Raw genomic sequence first — 23496 nt, 5'->3', positions numbered from 1 at the left:
ACGAGCAGTTTTAATCTACAACCGCTAGATATCGCTGTGATTAAACGTAATTTTTATTTAAAAATCACTTATTGAAATTTGAACAGCTGAATCCTATAATTTATGTGTATAGTTTGTGAAAAACAATTCATTCTAAAGAACCGTTCAGAACTTGATAAGAAATAACTCTCCTGAATCGTTCTTTAGTTCTTCAGAAATATTGAATGTTTATGCAAAAACCATACGAAAGCATATAACTGTTGCTTACTCATTCGTCTAGAAGAACTAGTTCTTTTGAACCGTCCACAAATGTATTGCTCACCTCTAGTGTGAACACAGTTTGGAGAGAAACTGAATTTAATAGTTTTTGAATATCACACCGAATACCACCTTCGTTTATCGTATTCGTTCTGATGATTATAATTAATCGTAATCAAAATTTTGCCTTTCTCTTAAAGAAATACTATGCAATCATTTTGAAAATAGTCTTCGTAACCTAGATTCGGTGGGCCAAGTATGGTGTGTGAGTTGCTTCAGTTTGTCGAGATCTGCAAATTTCTGTGTAGGTGCATGTGAACGGTGATTTTTTTGCTGGTAACGTTTTGGCAACACTGCTTTTGACAGATCACGTGTGAATCGTGCCCGGCGTCATTGACAAATTTGTTCAGTTTGGTCTATAATTTAATCATGAATCGTTGGTCTATTATTTAATCATGAATGGTCGCTGGCAAAATTGAAGGAAGATCCAGTTTTTCATTGAAAAATTGTGTTCAGCAACGAAACTCATTTCTGGTTGAATGGAAACGTCAACAAGCAAAATTGCCGCATCTCGAGTGAAGACCAGCCAGAAGCATTGCAACCAAGCTACCAACGCATCCCAATAAAGTCACTGTTTGGTGTGGATTGTGTTCCCGTGACATTATCCGTGAAATACCGGCCGATATGTTATGTTGTAGAGAGTGTTTCAAAATTGGATCTAAAGCGGAGCTACGGCCAGCATTTGCATGAAATCATCTGTGTTATTTGGAGTAAAAAGTTATAAAAATGGAAATATAAGCGATTTTCTCTTAAACCGCTCAACAGATTTCAATGAACTTAGCCATAAATGAAAGTCCTTTTTGTCCTGTAATCTAATCATTCAAGGTTCCGGAGTCATGTGATAAACTGTGCAGTGGAATTTGAACAAGAGTACACTAACTTTTCGTTTTTAGGGACCGTTGGACTATTTTTCACACCGTTAAATTCAAATAAAAGGGGGTGCCCGTATTGCCATAGTCTGCTATGAAATTTTATCCGGATCTGACTCCAGATCTGTTCCAGAATAACGAGGTAAAAAGTGGACGATTGGGAAAAAGATTCAGTTGGTAATCTCGGAAAATAATGAAACAATTTCTGCATACCTGGATTAAAAAAATGGGTCACATGGTTCTATGGACTGCGGTTTAATTTTGTCTAAAGGATGATTTTTTTGCTGGTATCTTTTTGGCAACACGGTTTTTGATAGATGACACGTGAATCGTGTCTTGTTCAGTTTTATTCTATAATTTAACCATGAATGGGCGCTGGCGAAGACGAATAAATTGCAATAGCTTTGATTTCAACTTTGAAGCTTTTTGGTATTGTCATCTTCTATATCGTTTTGAATTTAAAAAACCCATCACCCTGTAATTCCATAATCGGAGGCTGGCATCGGATAAAATTCACCAATTTTGAATGGTACCATATGTTTTTTTATTTGAATTTATGTTTGAAGTTCGGTTTAGCCTTTTAAAGAAAATAATTGAGCTTTGAAAAATTATTCGATACTGGAACCGGAATTCTGAAATCGGTGTAGCCGAAGTCTGTTAAATCTATCTCAGGAGCTGTATAGTTTACATTTGATTTACACTGTTTGAAAATTAGTGTAGACATCTTTGAGAAATCGTAGTGCGAATTGAATTTTTGGTTATCTTCCAAATCGAAAACTGAATACCGCCAAAACTGAAATAAGTTTATTTGGTTATCGACTATCCAAATCTACAAACCCGATAAATCTGATAAATTTATGTGGAAAGGACATATTTATATTAATCACCATGAATCACTTAAACCGGAAGTTGCGAGATGTTTTATAGGATCTCAAGACCTTTCATTATAATCTTTCATGGTTCCTAGATTTCATTTGAATCTTAGGTTGGTTCAGCCATCTACGAGAAAAATGATTAAGACTATTTTAATTTCGTTTCACATATCATCCGGTAGTTCCGGAACCAAAAGTCGGATCCAAACGTAATTCAGGAGGCTTGTTTGGGGGCATACGACTTTTCATATGAATCTGAGTTTGCAGAACACGGTTGAGTCATTTCCGAGAAAATTAAGTGAAATTATTTATTAAACACGCATTTGCTGATCTCGACGAACTGATTCGAATGGTACATCGGTGTTATGTTCTTCCAGCATTTATTGCTGTAAGTAGTTGAAATAAATATAATTATGGAACTGCTTTCAACTTGAAAATTCTGCCATCATCTGGTTAACATATGTCATATTCCAACGATTATGTTGCCAAAAACGAACCGTGCTAAAATCTGTCCGAGGCAAAATGTCACGAAAAAGGATGCTGTACACAGCCTTTTTGGTACTTAGAAACAATTTTATGTTACAGTATAACAAATCGTGTTTCACTTTACTCCGAAACATCGCTTTATCATCAAACGCGTAAAATTCTTACTACTGAAATAAGGCGAAAAGTCGCTTACACAATAATATCGATATCTCCGTTAAAAATGGACGGATCTTGATAGTCTATGGCTTGTTGGATAGCTATTACCGTGCGGAATCTAAGTCTAAAATAATATTGTGTTTTCAAAGTCAATTGTGACAGATATTATCAAAAAACTGAAAATTTTGACATAAAACTTCGTATAACTCAAAAAGTAAACATCAGATCTCAAAACCATTCAATATCGTTAAGGGCTTTCATTCGCGACTAGTTAGATCAAAATCGGTCCAGCCATCTCTGCGATCTCGACCTCTGGGTTGACAACACACATACTGGCACACACATACACACTAACATTTTTTCAGTTTTTCGAGCTGAATCGATTGGTATATAACACTATATTCATGGGCCGGTGGCGTCATCGGGCCGTATTTCTTCAAAGGCGACGATGGGCAGAACGTTAGGGTGAATGGTGAGCGCTTGAAAGAATTGGACAATCCTGACATGTGGTTCCAACAGGACGGTGCCACATACCACACGGCACCAAATTAAGAGCCACCTTCGGTGAATGGTTTATCTCACGTTTTGGGCTCGTCAATTGGCCGCCTAGATCGTGCGATTTATCGCCTTTGGACTATTTCTTGTGGGGCCATGTTAAGGATCATGTCTGCAAGGATAAACTAGCAACGATTGACGCACTGGAAGCCAATATTGAAGCATTGATTCGTGGAATACCGGCCGATATGTTGGAGAGAGTGGGCCATCTAAAGCGGAGCCGCGGCCAACATTTGCAAGAAATTCTCTTCAAACATTAAATTATGTTGATCGTTTTATCGATTCCAGATTTCATTAATTTTCAATTTTTTTTGTGCTTTTATTTAAATCAAATCCTATACCTTTTGAAAAATCACCCTTCAGATCCGACCTCCGGTTCCGGAGTATCGTGGTGAAATGAGTAAAAAGAGGAGGAAAAGTAAATTCGATATTTTCGGGATTTTTTTTTGGAACAATTTTCGCATACATTGATTCAAATAAAAAGTGTCATAGTTTCAAATTCATGCTATTGAATTTTATCCTAGTCCAATTTTTGGTTCCGGAGTATCAAAGTAAAATGAGTAAAAAATTGGAAAAAGTGTATTACATTTTTCCGACACTTTATGGAACAATTTTCGCATCCTTCGATTGAAATGAAGGTTTCATGGTTCCATAGTCTGCTATTGAATTTGATCGAGAATAGATTTCAGATTCAGGATGGGCCGAGAAAAACGTGCAAAACATCGAAAAACTAGATTTTCTAGGACAACTCTAAAATCGATTTTTGCAAACTTTGATACAATTGTAAGGTCACATGGTTTGTTGTAATATTCATCTCGGATCCGACTTCCGGTAGTATAGGGTGGAGTCTGCTAAAAAATTCAAACTGTGGCGATGCCTGTACAAATTCAATGAAACTGTTCTAATGTATATAGATCTTGTCAGTTGATGGCCCAACGAATTGGCGTTGACTATAACGGCCCTCGGTTAAAGCTTCCGGAAGTACCGAAAATGGAGGCCACGATCCTACTATCGGTTCCGAAATTATAGGGTGAATTGTGTTAAAAGGTTTAAGCTTTAGTATAAAATGACGATACAAATTTCGTAGAAAATCTTCGAACTGAAAAAAACTAGGAAGCAAATGATATGATTTCGAGTATTAGGACACTCCTTGTCTAGTGATATATTACAAGTTTAACATTTTCAAATCATTTTTAATTTTCAATATTCACTTAAAAATACATTTGTTTTCTACGATTGTTCTGACCGAGTGAGTCACTTGTAGCAAGAAACAGTACATAGCTATGTTTCTCTCTAGAAGAGCCGGAGATTATATCCAAATAAACCCTAATCGCTAGATGACCCGAAAATCGCCTTCTTCGAAAATTCAAATGATTTCTACGGCCCTGTACTGGACAAAGTCGAAATCCCAGCTCACTTTCAACTGCACTTCCTCGAACTGTGTTGCAAACAAAATGCCTCGACGACCAAACCGCAAATCTTTACAAAATGCAAGCAGTTTTTTTTTGTCAAAGCACCCAGTAAATAATGCTCATACACATACACCCTCACCTCCACCCCGTTACCCGGTTGGTTCAGGGGCAGGCCTGGTAAGACAACGGTACGGTATATCTCAACTCCTGCTTAACCCCGCTTATCACGCCCACCAAGTGTGCTCCTTTAGTCGAGTGTTGAGCCGTATAAACTGGCTCATTTCCCATTCCCCCGCTTGGTTTCTCGCCGAATGTTCATTCTGTCATCCGGCGGCGTTGTCGACAGCATCAGCATCAGCAGAAGCAGCAGCAGCAGTCAGCAGGTGATGACACCGGTTCGGGCAGTTCCTTCATTCCCATCCACATCATCTGTATTATCCTGGTTTTAGCGTTCCGGCTGTAATGACTCCGGTACATGGCGTCCGATTCCCGGAACGGGTCCTCGTTTGCGCGCTGGTCACCACTCGTCAAGCTGAAGTGGCTGATGAAACCTTCCACCCTCACGGTCTATCGTCTATCGTCTATCGGATAGAGCCGCTACGAGGTCCGTCTAACCGTCCAACCAAGCAGTCGCATCATTTATAAAATGCACACGTTTCAGCGATACATAACATGATCGTTTATAATTCATAAATGAAATTGTACACAAAGTTTCTCTAGAGCGGAGCGTAGTGACACTGCTTCGGACGAGCAGACGTGCAAAAAAAAAAAACAGAAGTGTTGGGCACAAAAAAAGTGTCCCTTGCCAAGTTCATTGCGGCACTCATAGCACCCACTACCGTTGGACCGTCGTAGTGTCGGATGGGTTGCGTTTGGGTTCCTTTCGCAAAAGGATTTAGGAGACAGCTGTGTTTACTTCACTGTTTGGAATACATTACATTCCGACACTGCTGCTCGTTGGTGGGTGGGCGCCGGAGCATTAGATATTCTTCCGCCTCCGCACAAGGACAAACACACAGACACTTGGTTTGTCCAGGTTTTAATGAATTTTTATTGAAAAGAAGACCAGTCCCGCTTTTCGCCATGTTTGTTACTGGAAATGCAGAAGACTCATGAATAACTCGACGAGCAATATGCGTAATTAGACTGACACAACTCGACCCGGACGTCTGAAGGGAGGGGGAGGAGGTGTTGGGACGAAGCTCGTCTCAGTTGAAAATCCCGCTCTAAATAGTCGACATGTTTTAATCGATTTTCTTCTCTTTCATTTGCAGAAAAATGTTCATCGGTGGACTCAGTTGGCAGACAAGTCCAGGTAGGTTCAGGGTGATGAAGAAGAAGAAGGAGAAGCAACGACTGGTGGGACAACCTAGAATTAGTCTTGGTGTCAACCGAAAATGGTCGAGGTTTTTGCGGGATTCATATTCATTAGGATTAACAAAGCGGAGCTGAAGTGACGTCCGGGACATCGGTGGCAGCGATGCCAGATTATCTTGCGGTACAAATTCAGTAAATTCACACTTGATGAAATGAAATCATGTGTTTCAAAAACTGGCTTGAATTTTTCTTAACACAATTAATTATAGATTTCATCCGACCCTTGATTTTTTTGCTGAAAATATTATATTCGTTCGTTTGTTGTTTTTGTATTCAAAACAAGTTTTAATGTTGTTTCGACTGCGAAAGTAGTTGGCTGTGATCCTAATTGAAAATATGTCTGGGCCATGGAATCAATATACTTGATACTTACCAAAGTTTCAAAGAATCAAAATGATTATTGGCTACCGTACATTGATCAAAAAGTTCCCAGAATTTATTCAGAAAATTAAGAATAGGAGATTTTTCTTCGAAATCGTTATTGTACTCTTCAAAGTACTCTCCATCGACTGCAACACACTTGTGTCAGCGCGTTCCACGAAGCGGTTTCTTGAGTCGAGCGAATAGGAAAAAAGTCGCAGGGAGCCAAATCCGGTGAATTTGGTGATTGCTGAATGGTTTTTGTTTCGTTCTTAGCCAAATGTTCACGGATAACGATGGATAAGATCCACGAGTTGTTTGCCCATAAAATCTTTTATTTTCGGCTAAATGCTTCACGAAAACGTCTCATAACGCCCAAATAAAACTCCTTGTTGACGGGCCTGGCCTTGTGGAAGGAATTCATGACACACTTTACCCTTGTAAAGTGTGAGGATCGCCTTCTTTATCGACTGAAAAAGACGTGTTTTTTTCGGTCGCGGCTCATTCAGTGTACACCGTTCACACGCTTGATGTCTGGATTGCATGTCATACTCGTAAATACACGTCTTATCTCCAGTTTGATGAATGTTGGGTCAGATTCGGCCTTGAAAATCATGCAAACTCGTTGTTGCCAATTCAATTTCATATTGAAAATAGTACAAAATCGATGAAACGCACAATGACAGATATACTCAATACAGCGTTACTTTTACAATTGTTCAAGTATCAAGCTGAAAATTTGTTAGAATATTACTAGCAGATGTTGCAACCTAAAAAAAATCTAGTCGGGTGACTGAGAGCGCCACACGGTGGTGATTCCGGAAACTTTTTGATCGAGGTAGTATGTGTATTTAACCTATCCCAAGCCCCACTGTCTGGCAGCAGCTAACAGAGAAAAAAACTGTTCCCATGTGTTTTGTTTATACATGCAAATAACTTTAGTCCAGGACTCAGGGAGGTGTTGACTCAATCGAATTCAGATGACCCATTTAGTGTACAGAGCAAATCATGTTCCGAGCGCACCGTTCCATCGACCAGCCCCGTCTAAATGAAATGTTTGCATCAAATGGATTCAAACATTACATAAAGACTTTCGATGCCTTGCAATTGGCAAGCAATTGACGCGTCATTTAGTTTATGTTTTTCATTTTGGTATGAATAATTAACATTTTCTAATCTTACCAATACTCGAGTTTGCATTAAATGTTTCATTTCTTACCGTATCGAAACCATCCATACCTTCAGTCTTCTGAACCAGCTTATTATACTGGTGGAACATACAGGTCCCGGAAAAAAAGGTTTGTCGCCCCTATCGTTAATTTAGTGAGCAAAAAAAAAGGCAAAGACATTGCTCATGAAACACTAAATAAGAATAGAGATATCATTTATTCACAAAAAGTTACATACAATTGGCTTGAAGCCGCAATTTTTGCTTCTTTGGTTCTAGTTTGCTGTCAAATACTGTGTTTAAGCAGTGTTCACATCTTTCTTCATGCTTTTGCACCAACATAAGGAAACGATTTCGAGGGAATATATAATCTAACACTAATAAACCATAAATATCTTTTCTTATTCAAAAAGAATTAAAATTACTGGTTTTGTAGAGATTACTAGAGTTATACTTATATTGAGTCTGACGAAATTAACTTTTGACACCAGTGTGGTTTGATTGCATTAACTTCTAGATGCAGTGTTTTATCGGTTGTGCACGATACGCTTCACTTTTGTATCCTCTTTCTTGAATTTTTAGTGAAAGAGAGATGAAGTGAATATGGTATTGAATACCAGTGATGCGTTAAAGATTCTGTATAAAAAATCTGTATTTATTTTCAGTACGTTTCTATGGGACAATACAGTACAAATTGAAATATAGTACATATGAGGGTAAAAAAAAAACAGTACTCAGAATTATGTCGAAAATACAGTACAATACTGTAAAATACAGTACGGATATAAGTGTTATTTATACATGCAAAATACTTTGATTCTGAACTCAAGTTGGTGTATATAGAGCAAATCGTGTTCTGGCGTCATCATTCCATTGACCGAGCCCCGTCTGTATGCAATGTTTGCATCAAATGGATTCAAATATTGCAAAGATCCTTCAAATTTCTTGCTTGCGGATTGGAAACAATCAATGCGTATTTAGTTTATATATTTGAGCTTCACTAATTCATACATTGCATCTTATCAGTACTCCTGTCTAAATCCAATATCCTTTTTCTTGCCAATCTTATCCAGAATTTAAGAACCAGCCAGTTATACCCTCTGGAAATAGTATAATATTGCACATATCCGAATACTATTCCAATAGACTCTTCTATATGAAAACATTTTTGTTAAAGGTCCGACAACGTATTTCGTAGCATCGGACGTGTAATTCTTCTTGAATTAGATAAAAAAATGCTTATTATTGCGTTTTCTATGAATAATACAAAGAAAACACAGCTTTTGATGAAAAACCAAATCAATAAATTGACGGAGAGTTTGGGTAAATTAGAGCATATTACCAAAGACATCATATTAACAAGATATCCAGCTCTTACATATCCCGAACAACATCCTTTTTTGCGCGCATGGCGCCCTCAGGCGAGTCCGCATCCAATCGCATACATAGAAGTAGGGGAGAGAAATGTCAAATTCGTGCGCGCCAAAATAGCAGCACTGCGTACCCATACAATTGACATAATATGTTGAATGTGATGCCGTGCGATGGCGTTGCTGAACTGAAAATTGATTTCGCTCCAAGCTGACAGGGTCTGATATTACAGACAGCATTAAAAAGATATAATACACTCTTCAGGAATACGGTATTAGTCTGCTATTTGATCAATTTGAAAGAATTTTAACAAATTTTTTAAATTCAAACAGGCATGTACCAGGCAAACAAATTGTCACCCTCGCCACATTTTTAGTAACGTCTAAGCCAAATTGCACCCGATCGACGACCAGTTTCAGCATCAGTGCAGGAAAACTGCATTCAATTCAATCGAAATCGAATGTGGAACACACTGACGATCACTTAACTGCAGTAAACTTCACACTCTAACACCCAACCTTCGCTGCCGTACCGAACGGGTAGCATTTCGTTTCTCTTTAATTCGAAGCTCAGTTTAACCACCGTCAGTTGATCTCTTGAAATAAAATATCTCTTACAATTGAAAGAGAGAGCGTCCTTCAAATGAGGTTCATGTAAACATTCGAATTGGGTCAAGATAATAGATGAAATGGCAAACCAGTCAAGATTGCAGAAATATCAATTAGAGAATAAACAGTTTCAAACAGTTGAAAATTGTCGATAATCCATAACTCAAAAGTGAACCGTCACCCTCTATTTATAACTCTGTCCGGTGAGATTTTCTGATTTTGAGTTGATGTTCATGCCTATTCATTCTAACTTGCTCACCACCAACAGCGAAGACAATGTAACAGATAGACTACTTGGCACTTGAAACAGAGCCAGCAAAATTTCGAATGACTAGGCACGATTATTCAATTGGTGATGAATTCTGGGAGCTTCACTTGAGTATGGCAACAAAAGTGAACTGAATGAGAAGGGATATGCTGACAGTCAGTGACCATACATTTTATATTCATCTTATACTGTTCGATCGAAAATGAAATTTTATTGCACTCATCAGCATAGATACTCGGGGCGACATGAGATGGGAACGAGCTTCGGAACGCTAAAATACGGTTTTAAGTTGGCTAGAAAGACATATCCGATTTTTTAAATACTGAAATTTATGAACACTTTTCGATTTCGACAGCGACTACAGAATTCCACCGCTAGTCCATGTCCAGTCAATGACATAAGCGGAACAGTAGTTTTAAAATTGTGTTCCTTCTTTCTTTTGCCTTTCCAGTCATTTGCGGTTTTCAGTAAAAATCCCATAGTATGCAGTGTCGGTATTCAACCGAAGCTTGAAGAATCGAAAATGGCAGAAAAAGGTTTCACAATGACTTTTACCTGGTGGTGCTCGTATTTGTAGTGGTTTTGGTTTCCAAAGAGGTTCTGGGATAGAATTACTTCGATTTATCATATTTTAGTCACTATTTATAGCCAAGCGTCACAGATTTTCAATACATCGATGAAAGAATGAGAATTGGAATACTGCTGACGTTAGTTTGGTTTCGTCTTGTCATAGAGGAAAGAGTGATGTGGGCAATTAAACTTTTTCATTTTTTCAATGAGAAACGAAAATGCTTCGTCGCTCTTCGTTTGTTCTGGTGTTGGTCATTTACGAATGAGACAGTAAAATATTGAAAATGAGGTTGTTGGAATGGTTTCTGTCATTGAGAATGCGTGACAATTAAGCTCTGATATCCACAGAAAAGTGTCGCGAAAAATATCATGGTTACATTACAATACCGAAGGAAAGTATACATACTAAAGACTGTCCCAGAAAGTATGGACGCAACCAAAAATCGCTGCCATTTCGCAATGGTTCAGAATCTGTCAATTTTTATGGCTTGCCATACCAGTACCTTTCGAACGAATTTCTCCACTTGAATCGACCTGTCCGCATCGCTCACATTCTCCCTAACGATGACAGTGAAGTATTGTGGACCTTGAAGGGTTTTTGAGTCCTCCTTTACATACATTACGCTTCTTCTGTTCTACACTTTGTTTCGAGATTTTCTGCTTCTTGTAGGTCGTCAGGTGATTTCGCTTCTTGATACGCTTGATCATTCTTGATCATTCCGACACTCGTTCCTGCTTTTTTGGCCAAATCAAGTATCGATTTTGATTTGTTCTTCATGATTAGAGATACCACTTTCTGCTCCAGCTTCGGATTGGTAGAACCGGGTTTTCTACCTCTTCGTGGTAGCTCATCAAAAGAATAGTGTTCCCCAAACTTATTATTGATGGTTTTACCACTGGCATGATGAATTCCAAACTGCTTCGCAAATTTTCGCATAGTAATACCCTTCTCATCTAGCCATGTGTCCATAACCTCAATTTTCACTTCCTTTTCAATACGCGACATTTTGAAAACGCATTATTTCAACCGCACAAACAAGTAAACAAACGAAAGCTGACATACAAACGCACAGCATGCTGTGATCTGAACATAAAAAACCATCACAAATACGTGCGTACAACACAAATGTATGTGGATAGCTTATTTTCGATACACTCCTTATGTCGAAATTTCTGAATTGAATTACAACATTTTTTGACAGATGATCAAAGATGTGGTCGAGTGTTGTTTTGACGAATATTTTCACCATTTTTGGGTGATATCTGTAAGTATAATAAATGTGTTTTATATATTTCGATTTCCATCAGATTCGTGGTTCCGTGTAAACAAATTTGTTGCAACGCACAGATCCTCCGATATATAAAAATTTAGCAAAAGAAAAAAAAACAAATGAAACTTCTGGCCTGGCCATTAAACGATTTATTTGATCGCATGTCATCGAATTTCCGTTGATTCGAAGAAATTCTTTTGTAACGAGCTGGCATCACTGATCGAAATCAAACGAAGGCAAGTAAGCAGTTGACCCTCTTAAATTGGAAGATCGGTGTCAAGAAATTTGAATCACGCCGCGACTGAACTGAGAAAAGAACACCTGCGGGTGTTTTGATGAATATGCTGAAATGGGAGATGAAGCGATTTGTGATAATCCCTTGAAAAAGTTACTTATGTCCAAATCATTGTCATTGTTCCAAGCATAATGGGTCTTTGAACCGGTATAGCAAAATCTTCGTGAAATTAGTTCTAATTATGAACACTGTCAACCAGTGTCAGTAAATTAATGAATACTATTAATATTTTTTTTTTTTCAATACGGCCATCACTTCGCTTTATGATTCCGAGTCACCGCGGTTTTCGAACAGAGACTGTCAGGTTCGAAACGATCACTTCACGTTAAAAATAACAACGCCGCTGTACGCCTAATCGGTGCCGGGTTTGTGTGTACTTTACTGCGGCGAGGAACGGCGACATTGCATGGTTGACATGCGAGAAATGGTGGAGATTCAAAGTAATAACCCCTTTTCAAAATTCTGCCACTGCGCCAAGATAAGTTCCGAATGAATTTCTAATGACACGATGATGAAAAACGACGTCATTCTTCTTTCATCGCACAGCCTTAGACCGAACGGTGGCCGAGCCTGACAGACACCTCCATACTGGAACTGGAACGACGACATCCCGGAAGACCCAAGGCCCGGGTCGGGTCTGGGTGGAGTTTAACTGCCAGCGAATGTGTTGAGTCCCTTTGTAAGGGATTTTAATTTGCGATTCTGTATATACATTTCTTGATACGAAAGCTTCCCGTCCTAGTGCAGTGGGACATGTGCAACAGTCAGGAGCAGCAGCAGCAGATATGCAGAGTAATTTGCTGTCTCCTGGTTTTGGCTTGTTTCGTCTCGTTTACCCAGCGTTGATTCAATGCTGCAGACGGGGACCACATAAAGAGTGTGTAGCTTCTGTTGGCCTTCTTTTGAAACCTTGGTGTTGTAGAGTGACATGTGCTGCATGAATCTATTCTGTATGTATTCTACAAGAGGATGAAAATTTATCATTTACATTTATGTCAGATACGTTCATTCAGTGGCAACATTTAGCCGCGTTTTGTACCACTGCCATTACCACAATCGTCACACCGACCGGGAACCGCTTTCGGTTGGAATGGATATATGTGTGTATGCATTCACTGACATGTTCACACACACACACATACACATTCCTTAAAATTGCAGGTTATGATGATGGATTACCAGGAGCAGCAAAACTTTCGAATCGCTTAGACCCTTAAAATACGACTCTGTGAGGCCAAGTGGTACACCACATCATAAATATCACTTCTATAGGGACACTACGTTTGCGATTGTCCGATGTATGAAAAATAATCGCAACCGAGAATGGATGAGTTCTTGGTTTGGCGATGTGCCCTAACGCAAAACGGGTTTTAATCTTAAAGTTTGGTGTAGTTTTGATGTAGGATTGCGGCTTTGTTTTCCATATAGAGGTCCAAATTCAAAATACCGAAAAATCAACTCGTATAAACAGTGGTCAGGTTTATCAATTTTGAATAGATTTTCGATATCATTACATCAACTATAGTTAAAAGTTGACAGCCGAGCAGTTATTTTGTCGTTGTCTCATCGCTCATACTTTTACTTTTGACAGTTTGATGGTTGATTTCCGACACTGAAAAATAAATCTTGCCAAATAATTCTGTGTCCAGGTAATTAAGAAAAGTTACTTATGAGTAATTTATTTTTATACATTCAGTACCCCATTCAAAATATCAATACACTATCGAACGAAGTAAGTTTTTCTCGAAGTTCTTCGTTTTCTGTATTGCAATTATTTTACCATTTGATATCATTTTATTTTGAGCGCAAAATCAACCGAAATAACTTTCCATCCGTCAAACTTTAAAATGGAGCGCAGTTTCAGTTAAATTTAACTACTCGATGAAATATAACCGTTCGACTGTTAAATTCTAAATAAAAGTAGAAATGTACCGTCCACGGCCTAAGTAGTTCTCCGAGCAGGCTTTTTACGCAATCTCAAATTTCGATCTTAAATATTTTATCTTCTGTTTTTAATATTCACTTTTCAAAAAAAAAACCCTTTTTCACTAATTTTATTTTTAACTTTTTAACTTTTTTACTATTTCGTTTTTTCACTTTTTCCCTGTTTTCACTGTTTTAACTGTTTTCACTGTTTTCACTGTTTTCACTGTTTTCACTGTTTTCACTGTTTTCACTGTTTTCACTGTTTTCACTGTTTTCACTGTTTTCACTGTTTTCACTGTTTTCACTGTTTTCACTGTTTTCACTGTTTTCACTGTTTTCACTGTTTTCACTGTTTTCACCGTTTTCACTGTTTTCACTGTTTTCACTGTTTTCACTTTTTTCACTGTTTTCACTGTTTTCACTGTTTTCACTATTTTCACTGTTTTCACTGTTTTCACTGTTTTCACTGTTTTCACTGTTTTCACTGTTTTCACTGTTTTCACTGTTTTCACTGTTTTCACTTTTTTCACTGTTTTCACTGTTTTCACTTTTTTCACTGTTTTCACTGTTTTCACTGTTTTCACTATTTTCACTGTTTTCACTGTTTTCACTGTTTTCAATGATTTCACTTTTTACTTTTCACTTTTCACTTTTCACTCTTTCACTCTTTCACTCTTTCACTCTTTCACTCTTTCACTCTTTCACTCTTTCACTCTTTCACTCTTTCACTCTTTCACTCTTTCACTCTTTCACTCTTTCACTCTTTCACTCTTTCACTCTTTCATTCTTTCACTCTTTCACTCTTTCACTCTTTCACTCTTTCACTCTTTCACTCTTTCACTCTTTCACTCTTTCACTCTTTCACTCTTTCACTCTTTCACTCTTTCACTCTTTCACTCTTTCACTCTTTCACTCTTTCACTCTTTCACTCTTTCACTCTTTCACTCTTTCACTCTTTCACTCTTTCACTCTTTCACTTTTTCACTCTTTCACTCTTTCACTCTTTCACTCTTTCACTCTTTCACTCTTTCACTCTTTCACTCTTTCACTCTTTCACTCTTTCACTCTTTCACTCTTTCACTCTTTCACTCTTTCACTCTTTCACTCTTTCACTCTTTCACTCTTTCACTCTTTCACTCTTTCACTCTTTCACTCTTTCACTCTTTCACTCTTTCACTCTTTCACTCTTTCACTCTTTCACTCTTTCACTCTTTCACTCTTTCACTCTTTCACTCTTTCACTCTTTCACTCTTTCACTCTTTCACTCTTTCACTCTTTTATACTTTTTAACTTGTTAATGTTCAATGACCAAAATTCGCAAGTAACATTTAAATTTGGTTACAATTGTCATGTTTTACATTTGCTACAGAGTGGCTGTTTTTGTTGAATATGCTAGACAAGAGTTTTCTGGTGTTTTTGTTACAAAATAAAAAAAATAACACATTCGTGCTACAGTTATTGAAATCAATTCAAAAACCTGAAAGGACTATGTTCAGTGTCGGTTTTTTTTAACTGGCTGCAAAAAAGGCTCGTTTGAGCAGTTTCATGTCCGGTTTTCATTTTCATAATATTACTTCTGTGAAACAAATCAAACAATTTTTGTGTGAAGGGTTCAACGTTCAACTTTCCATGTTGATTTCTCCAATTGCACATTTCCCTAATTTCAATTTTCTCATTTAGGGGTTAGCCAAATTCTGTGCTAGGGCACATAACCGTTTTCATTATTTTTACGTTTCGTCTTTGACTTATCAGTGCAGAGCAGTTCAAATTGAACTGCTTAGTGCTAAACTCGGCAGTTCAATTTGAACCGCTAAGCAGACGTAAAGTTTCTGCTACTTACAGAACACTTTTTGTTTTGCAACGAAGTGCAATGTCTTTTCTGACGTGCCGAACGAAAACGTGTTTTCGACTATTTCTGGCCGATGCACGTATGGTCATTTAGGGGTTAGCCAAATTTTGTGCTAGGGCACATAACCGTTTTCATTATTTTTACGTTTTCTGTTTTGCACTTTCGGAATTCTACTTCTAACTTAAATTTTGAACCTCTAATCATAGATCCAGCTATAGCAGAAGCTGAATGGCTGACACTTTGATGTCTCGTACGAAAACAAAAACTGAATTACTTGTTTATATAATTTTTGTTTGTTTTACTACGAGTCGCCTTCACACCAAAATTTTTTTTTCGATTATATAGGTTTTAACCTTAAGGTCATTCGCCTCTTCGGACCAGAAAAATTTTCTGACCCTAGATGCGGGGTTGGGAATCGAACCCAGGTGGGGCGTGAAAGGCATCGACTAACCCATCACGCTATACCCGTCCCCTTCACACCAATATTTTTGTCGTTGCTGTAGATTTTGTTCCTAAGTGCGATAGTCGTTTTAGATGAACCGTCTAAAATATTCCTATATCCGTGAAATTATTCCCCATTTCAAGTGGAAGCATTTGTCTCTGAACAAAATAGGCACACGAATAAATTTTTTTTATTTATTTTCATTTTGATTATAATTTATTTTGGTTCAAGAAAGTCCAGTGGCGTTAAATCGGGTGATGTCGGGGAAAGTTAAAATCACCGTTTTTCAATATAACTCGTAACAAATCGATTGTGGGTCGAGCTGTATGGCATGCTGCACCGTTCTGTTGAACCATTAGCCATTCAAACCATTTTTACGAACAATGGGCATCACAAAATCATTTATCATGGCTCAATAACGACCGAAATTAACATTCGATTCGTGGATCTGACAATTTTGTCAAAAGTTATTGGGTTTCCCACCCTGTAGAAAACATTTTTTTCTTTTTCAATAATAGAATTTGAACCTTTAAACCGTTCCTAGTTTGGGAAGAAAAATTATTTGACAATATGTGCACTGACTAACAAAATCCTAACGGCTATACCATAAATTCTTTTACATTTTATGTCTCTTATGCTCGAAAATATATGTGTAATCCCACCGTACCTAGTTTACTCAACCAATCTGGCAAAGCAAATAGCAAAAGAGGTAGCAGAAGACACCAGCATTCACACCAACCAACCGAAGCGATGGTATAGAACTACGAACATGAGCTTAGTTGCAAAACGTAGTCCATTTGGTGAACGGCTCGAGAGCTAATGCGTCTTGACTTCATGACATTAATGTGGATTATCGTTGCAATAATGAGTGAACTATAGCCGCACTTTTTGGTTTTGACAAAATGCACTCGGGAAAAAATATTGCGATTTCATGCCTCGAAAAACTCGCATGTGCGTCATAAAATAGTGATTGAGAGTCCGTGAAATCGTGAATTTTCCATAGAAAACTTATAATTATTAACAACACTGTACGACGTTCACTTGGAGATAATTTTATGCAATTTTTATTAGCAATATAATCTCAAAAATAAAATATTTTATTCGATTTTTCATGCATCATGAAAGAAGATTCACGCATCTCACAATACGTTTTGTTTGAGTGTAGCGCATATTCGGAGCTTGCAGGGCATGCAACAATCATAGCAAGCGCAGAGTGTATAACGTATTTGTCGGTATTCAATTATCGATAGGACGGTTAGTAGTGGCTGGCAATCAGAAATGAGTTCAGCAACAACAGGTGCTTCATACTCGGTAAACACTGGAAGCGGCTTCAGAAATCACTGTGAAAATATTTGATAATAAATCTGGTGGCAAACAGTGGGTGGGGGTTTGGTACCACAGTTCCATTTCACCCACTAACCGGACGGATAAACGCACTCGGAAGCCCGCACGAGATGCTCCCACCATACTGCACTTCTCGGAATGTGCTGCAAATGACGAATTTCACCGTACTATGCAGTCGATCCCACCCGGACAACATCCGGAAATGATGGGCTTTTGATTTATTGTTTGCTGTGTTTTAGCTGTGTGTGGTTGGGGTTGGAGTCCTGAGCGGTGTGCGTTGATTTCAGAGCCCAGCCAGGAGCCCCGTGCTCGAAACTGTCACCAGGTCGTAAATGTGGTGATCATCATTTGAAACTTTATCGACGATTCAGCATTGCTGATGATGCATTTGAACGATGTGTTGGCAATTCGGTGGAGGCGGATTGTAGAGAGGTCAATTGTGGCAAATAATTGAATTCGTCATACAAGTTCACCCCTCCCCCCTTCTGCTTCTGCCGGGTACCGTAGGGATGATTATCCTGGTTTTGCTAATCAAACGTAGAGGACATCGATTTCAGCTTATCACATTTGTGTTACAAATCGGGTTTGCTTCTTCCAGCCAGTAAATGGTTTATTTCGACAGCAGGATTTTGGCACATGTCGGTCCATGTCGGTTGGATTTTCGAAATGACCAATGGATTATTGCAGTTTTAGACAGTAATCTGATTGATGGAGCACCAAAGTGCCTACGGGGTGCTGTACGATTTTATCACCTTTAAATGGACCAGCAATCATTTTGGCTGATATGTTCAGAAGTGACTTTGATAAGGGTGGGCGAAATTATTCAAATTGAATTTGATTCTTTCTGATTCTGGAAAAATTTTTCTCGCCACAGAAAGCAGAGAGATAGCAACAGTATAAAAAGTTTTAGGCAGATGAAAAATGATAATGAGATGTCGTCCTTCCGTTAAGTTTTAGAAATTTAAAACAAAAAGTACAAAAGTGAACAACAGCAGTGTCACAGTCACAGTCGAACAATTATGTTTGAAAAAAAGGAACCCGTACTAAAAGCAAATCAAGCCAAAATACTATGCTGAAGAGTTCTCGTTTTAAACACATAGGCCCTTATTACCGGTGTCACTACACGGTGAAAACCAAGTGAAGTGTCTATGACCCTTATTATGGGTATCACTTCACGGTGGAAATCAAGTGAAGTGAATGTAGGTCTTATTACGGAAGTCGCTTCTGAGACAAAAGTAATTACTTGAATGAACTTGATGTCATTATGAACATCACGCCACCAACATTTTGTTGAAAAAATTAGTTTTTTCCACCACAGTGATCACTTCACTGTGCGTGATACCGGTAATAGGTAAAATCATGTGAAATGACATGTAAGTGAAGTGAATGTGAAAGTGGAGTGAGAACGGTAATAAGGGCCATAGAAATGATTCTTTCGAAAATTTTATCTAATTTTGATTCCAGTAATATTTGCTATCCCCCGGAAGCAATGTGGATTAGATAATAAGCAATGTTTTCTGTTGAAGACTACGAATGTATTTGATTTTGAAATATCATTTTCCAAACTATTGTTATTGACTAATCAACAGGGTCGTGATATTTTAGAGCACAGCTTAAAAAGCTTCACGTATCGAAACTATTGTTTTCATTGATTACAAGGGTTATTTTACTATTCGAGCGTTATTCACAGAAAAAGACCAGATTTGTGGGCAAACAACGTGTGGATCTTGCACCACGATAAATAACGCACCGTCACACAATGCCATCGTTATTCGTGAACATTTGGCTAAAAACGAAATGAATACCTTTCAGCAACCACCGAATGCACCTGATTTGGCTCCCTGCGACTTTTTCCAACGCGGTTCCGCACCCGAGATGAGATTATGGAAAAATCGCAGATGGCTCTGATGGCCATACCGAAAACTGAATATAAAAACCTGTTTTAATCCGCCTAGTGGTGTAATGATGCCCTTCTCATATCAATTATACAATAATATATAATACTGTGGTATTCTTCAAAATAATTTTCTTCGATTCTTCAAGGAATAACCGGAGTTGCTTGACCGTCTACTGATAATAACTACCAATCGGAGCAGTTTTAGACACACTACACCCTATAGTTTTAAATACACTTCACCCTATAATTTAAATTATAGAGTGAAGTGTAAAAATTTCAAACACACTTCACCCTATAATTCCGGAGCCGGAAGTTAGATCCGGATAAAATTCCGAAATTCCTAATGGGAGCACAGGACCTTTCATTTGAATATAAGTTTGTGGAAATCGGTTATACCATCGCTGAGAAAAGTGAGTGAGATTCATTTGGGAAAATATGACCACTAGTTACGGTGCCTCTGGAATCAGAAACCGGGAACCAGGATAGCCGGAATCGGGTTTTTTAACCGTCAATTAATAATGACTATCAAATGGAGTAGTTTTGAGGCCAGTTTAGATAATTTTACCAAATTGAAAATCGGCCAGTTTAGATAATTTTACCAAATTGAAAATCGGTCACGGCATCTTTGAAAAAAATTAGTACACATATTTTCATTTATTTTGCACACACCAAATAACTTCGGAGCCACAAGTCCTATCCAAAAAAGATTCAAAAATTTTGTATTGGATCATAAGACATTTCATTTGGATCTAAGGTTGTAAAAATCGGTTACATACACAGACAATTTGCTACACGACGAACTGAGTTGAATAGTGTATGACACTCGGTCCTACGGGCCTCAGTTCAAAAGTTGGTTTTCACATTGATTGCATAACATTTTTATATGAGAAAGGCAAACATGATGTTTATTCGTTTAATACAACAAGAGAATGAAAAGGCACCTCCTAGTCATTCACGACAAAATCGGTTGACCGTTTCCTAGACATTCGAGTGCACTTTTTTCAAATTTTTGTGCATTTTACCCTGTTACTTCCAAGCCGAAAGTGCGATTTGGATCATATTCAATTACAGGCTGTGGGATCAAGACTTTTCATTCGAATCTAAAATTATGAATACCGGTTCAGCGGTTTCTAAGAAATTGGAGTGATTTCCGGTTTGAAGTACATGATCACTGATTCATTTTACGTTTCGTCTTTGACTCTTCAGTGCGTAGCAGTTTTTGTTGAACTGCTAGTGCGACCTGACGGCTCAAAATAAACCGCTAGACAGACGTAAAGTTAATGCATTTTGAAAAATACTTTCCACCAACACTTTCCTCTTACAATTATCTACAATATGTACGGCTAGAAAGCCGAAATTGGTTTCGTCTGAGACATCATTTTATACATTAGACTCAGGTGTAATAGCAAATAGTGTTTTTCAAAAAGCATTAATTTTACGTCTGCCTAGCAGTTTATGTTGAGCCGTCAGGTCGCGCTAGCAGTTCAACTTGAACTGCTACGCACTGATGAGTCGAAGACGAAACGCAATATAAATCAAAATGGGTATATGCATCTAGCATAAATTTAGGGGTAAAACATTTTTTCCTCTTACAAATATCTACATAATAACTTTTTTTCGATACTTCCGGAATCTGGATCGAAGACCCGGTATACCTAAAATCAAGGTATTTGATCATCAACTAACCAAATCTGTCCAATTCAAGAATTCTACGGCTCTTTGAATGTATTTGATTGAGTTTTCAGTGTCATGTATAAAACAACGTCCCTGAAAATGAAATTTTTATACCTATTAGTCTGTAATTTCGAAACCGAAAGTTGTATTCGGATGAAATGTGGTAGGATTATATGGGATTGTAAGACCTTTCATTTGAACCTACGCTTGTGAAAATTGTACAAGCGGCCTTTAAGAAAATCGATTTCACGTTTTTAGTTCATTTTACACATTTCAACCTTTAACTCCCGAGCCAGTAGTCGGATCCAGATGAAATTCAATATCGATCTATGGTACAATAAGATCTTGAATTTAAATCTTAGTTGAAGAAAATCGGTTGAGCGGACTCTGAGAAAATCGAGTGCATTTTTTATTCGTTTTTTTTTGCAAATTTTACCCCGTTACTCCCGAACCGGAAGTCCGATCTGGATAAAATTCAATAGCACCTTATGGGACCAAGAAACCTTTCGTTTGAAACTAAGTTTGTGAAAATCGGTCCTGTTATCTCCGAGAAAATCGAGTGCATATTTTTGTTACATGCATTAATACATACACACACATACATTTGCTCAGTTTGTCGAACTGAGTCGAATTGTATATGACATTTATTGTACTGAGTCACTTCAATCAGTAATAAAGCTTGCTTCAGATAGAATTGGAACAAAGACAATTGCCTGTGTGTCAGTTATTTATTATTGAATTCAAGCTTTTTTTTTCATACAAATGTAGCGTTTGCTTCATACTTTTAAGAAAAAATACGGATGAAATTATTCGTCACGGTTTCGAAGGAATTCTCGAATTTTTCCTGTAACACGGCTCATTAGGCGGCGCACACCTTCTTCGTCCACCGTTTTAGCTATCTTATTCCATCAGGTCGTCATGTGATTGATGTCTTTGACAACCTTTCCTTTTGCCTTGAGTCTCCTCTTCATGATTGCCCAGTATTTCTCAATAGAACGGAACTGGGGGCAGTTGGGTGGGTAAGGGTTTTGCGGAACAAACTGGATCCCTTTCTCTGCATACCATTTTTGAACGATTTTATTGTAATGACAGCTTGCCAAATCTGGCCAAAACATTACGGGATGATCGTGGGATCGAATGAACGGTAAAATTAGTTTTTGGAGACACTCTTTTTGGTATAGTTCTTATTTGTAACGAAAACTTTCGTTTGTTTTGCCCCAGCTGCAAATGCTCTGCCAAATCATAAATTTTAAAATTTGGATGGAACATCCCCCCGAGCCGTTGCCAAGTAAACTTTTTGACCTGGGATTTGCCCGAAGTCAGCCTTGAAATAGGTTTCATCGTCCATCAGAAGACACTCGTCGAACTTGGTCAGCACCTGGTCATATAATTTCCGAGCACGAATTTTGACCACACTATTCTGTTTTATGGTCCGATTTGGCTGTTTGCTAGCTCGATACGACTTGATTCCTTCCCAGAGTCGAGTTCTCTTCACGGTACTATGGGCAGCACCGAATTTTCTGGTCAAATCACGGTCCGACAGATTAGGATTCCTCTAAATCGTCTTCAAAATCTTACCACGCAGTTTCCGGTCGACAGTTTCACTCCGACGATTCGCTTGAGGCTCCCGAATCGTCGTCAATGTTTCCTTATGTCGTTTGATTAAGCGCCATGCGGTATTTCTGGGCAATTTCAGCTATTTAGCTAGCCTAGATGCAGACCACAATGGATTTTCCAAATAACTGTGCACAATTTTTTTCCATTCTTTCGGTTTCCATGTTGATTGTTTACAAAGTACAGTCGATTTGCGGAATGTCAAAAATCATACGTGAAGCTGACAAAATTCCCGATACGTGGGCGCCAAGAACTTCCAAATCCGTCCACCAGGAGCGCAACAATATTAGCAAAAGTTTGTTACAATTCTAAATGAAGCATACTTTAGTACTGAAAAAAGTGCACAATCAGGCATAACCTGCTTGAGCACACCGCACTGTAACACAGAAACGATAAGAACGACACCTCTTACGAACATCAAAGAAAACATCGACTTTGGAAATGACGAAGGTGCTATCTTTGAACAAAATGACCCCCACCTATGACTCTCATCGATTTCAATTTCATCAAATTCCATAGCCGAGTAAACTAAAACTGAATCAATCACAAAACAAGCAGTATGCTGTCACTATCTCAGGTAAATAATATATCGGACTCAAACGAGATGAATCCATGGCTCCACTGTCACCAGATGATAGAGCAGACCGGTTCCAATCCGGAATGCAATATTTACATTCCGCCTTCCGGGGTTTTTCCCCGACGCTTTTGCAACACGGCCAAACGCTGAATAGCTGAAGCGTCGAAAACCTCTCATCTCCCGTGACTGATGAAAAGAAAATTTCATTTTCCATCATCATCTTTACTGCATCGTCACG

At 38.2% G+C, this 23496-nt stretch overlaps 1 protein-coding gene across 3 annotated transcripts in view; it reads left to right on the top strand.

Annotated features, from left to right (window-relative positions):
- The window catches only part of LOC131438776 (RNA-binding protein Musashi homolog Rbp6), a 1824137-nt gene that overhangs the window by 213602 nt on the left and 1587039 nt on the right, over nt 1-23496 (top strand). For all 3 annotated transcript variants that reach the window (XM_058609032.1, XM_058609031.1, XM_058609030.1), the window contains exon 2: nt 5922-5962. In XM_058609032.1, the coding sequence (XP_058465015.1) occupies nt 5922-5962 (41 nt within the window). The remainder of the gene's footprint in view (nt 1-5921; nt 5963-23496) is intronic.

The sequence above is a fragment of the Malaya genurostris genome, chromosome 3, assembly GCF_030247185.1.
Source record: "Malaya genurostris strain Urasoe2022 chromosome 3, Malgen_1.1, whole genome shotgun sequence".
Classification (NCBI taxonomy): Eukaryota; Metazoa; Arthropoda; class Insecta; order Diptera; family Culicidae; genus Malaya; species Malaya genurostris.
Note: the sequence above shows the minus strand (reverse complement) of the source record. Positions and strands in the feature narration are given on the sequence as shown.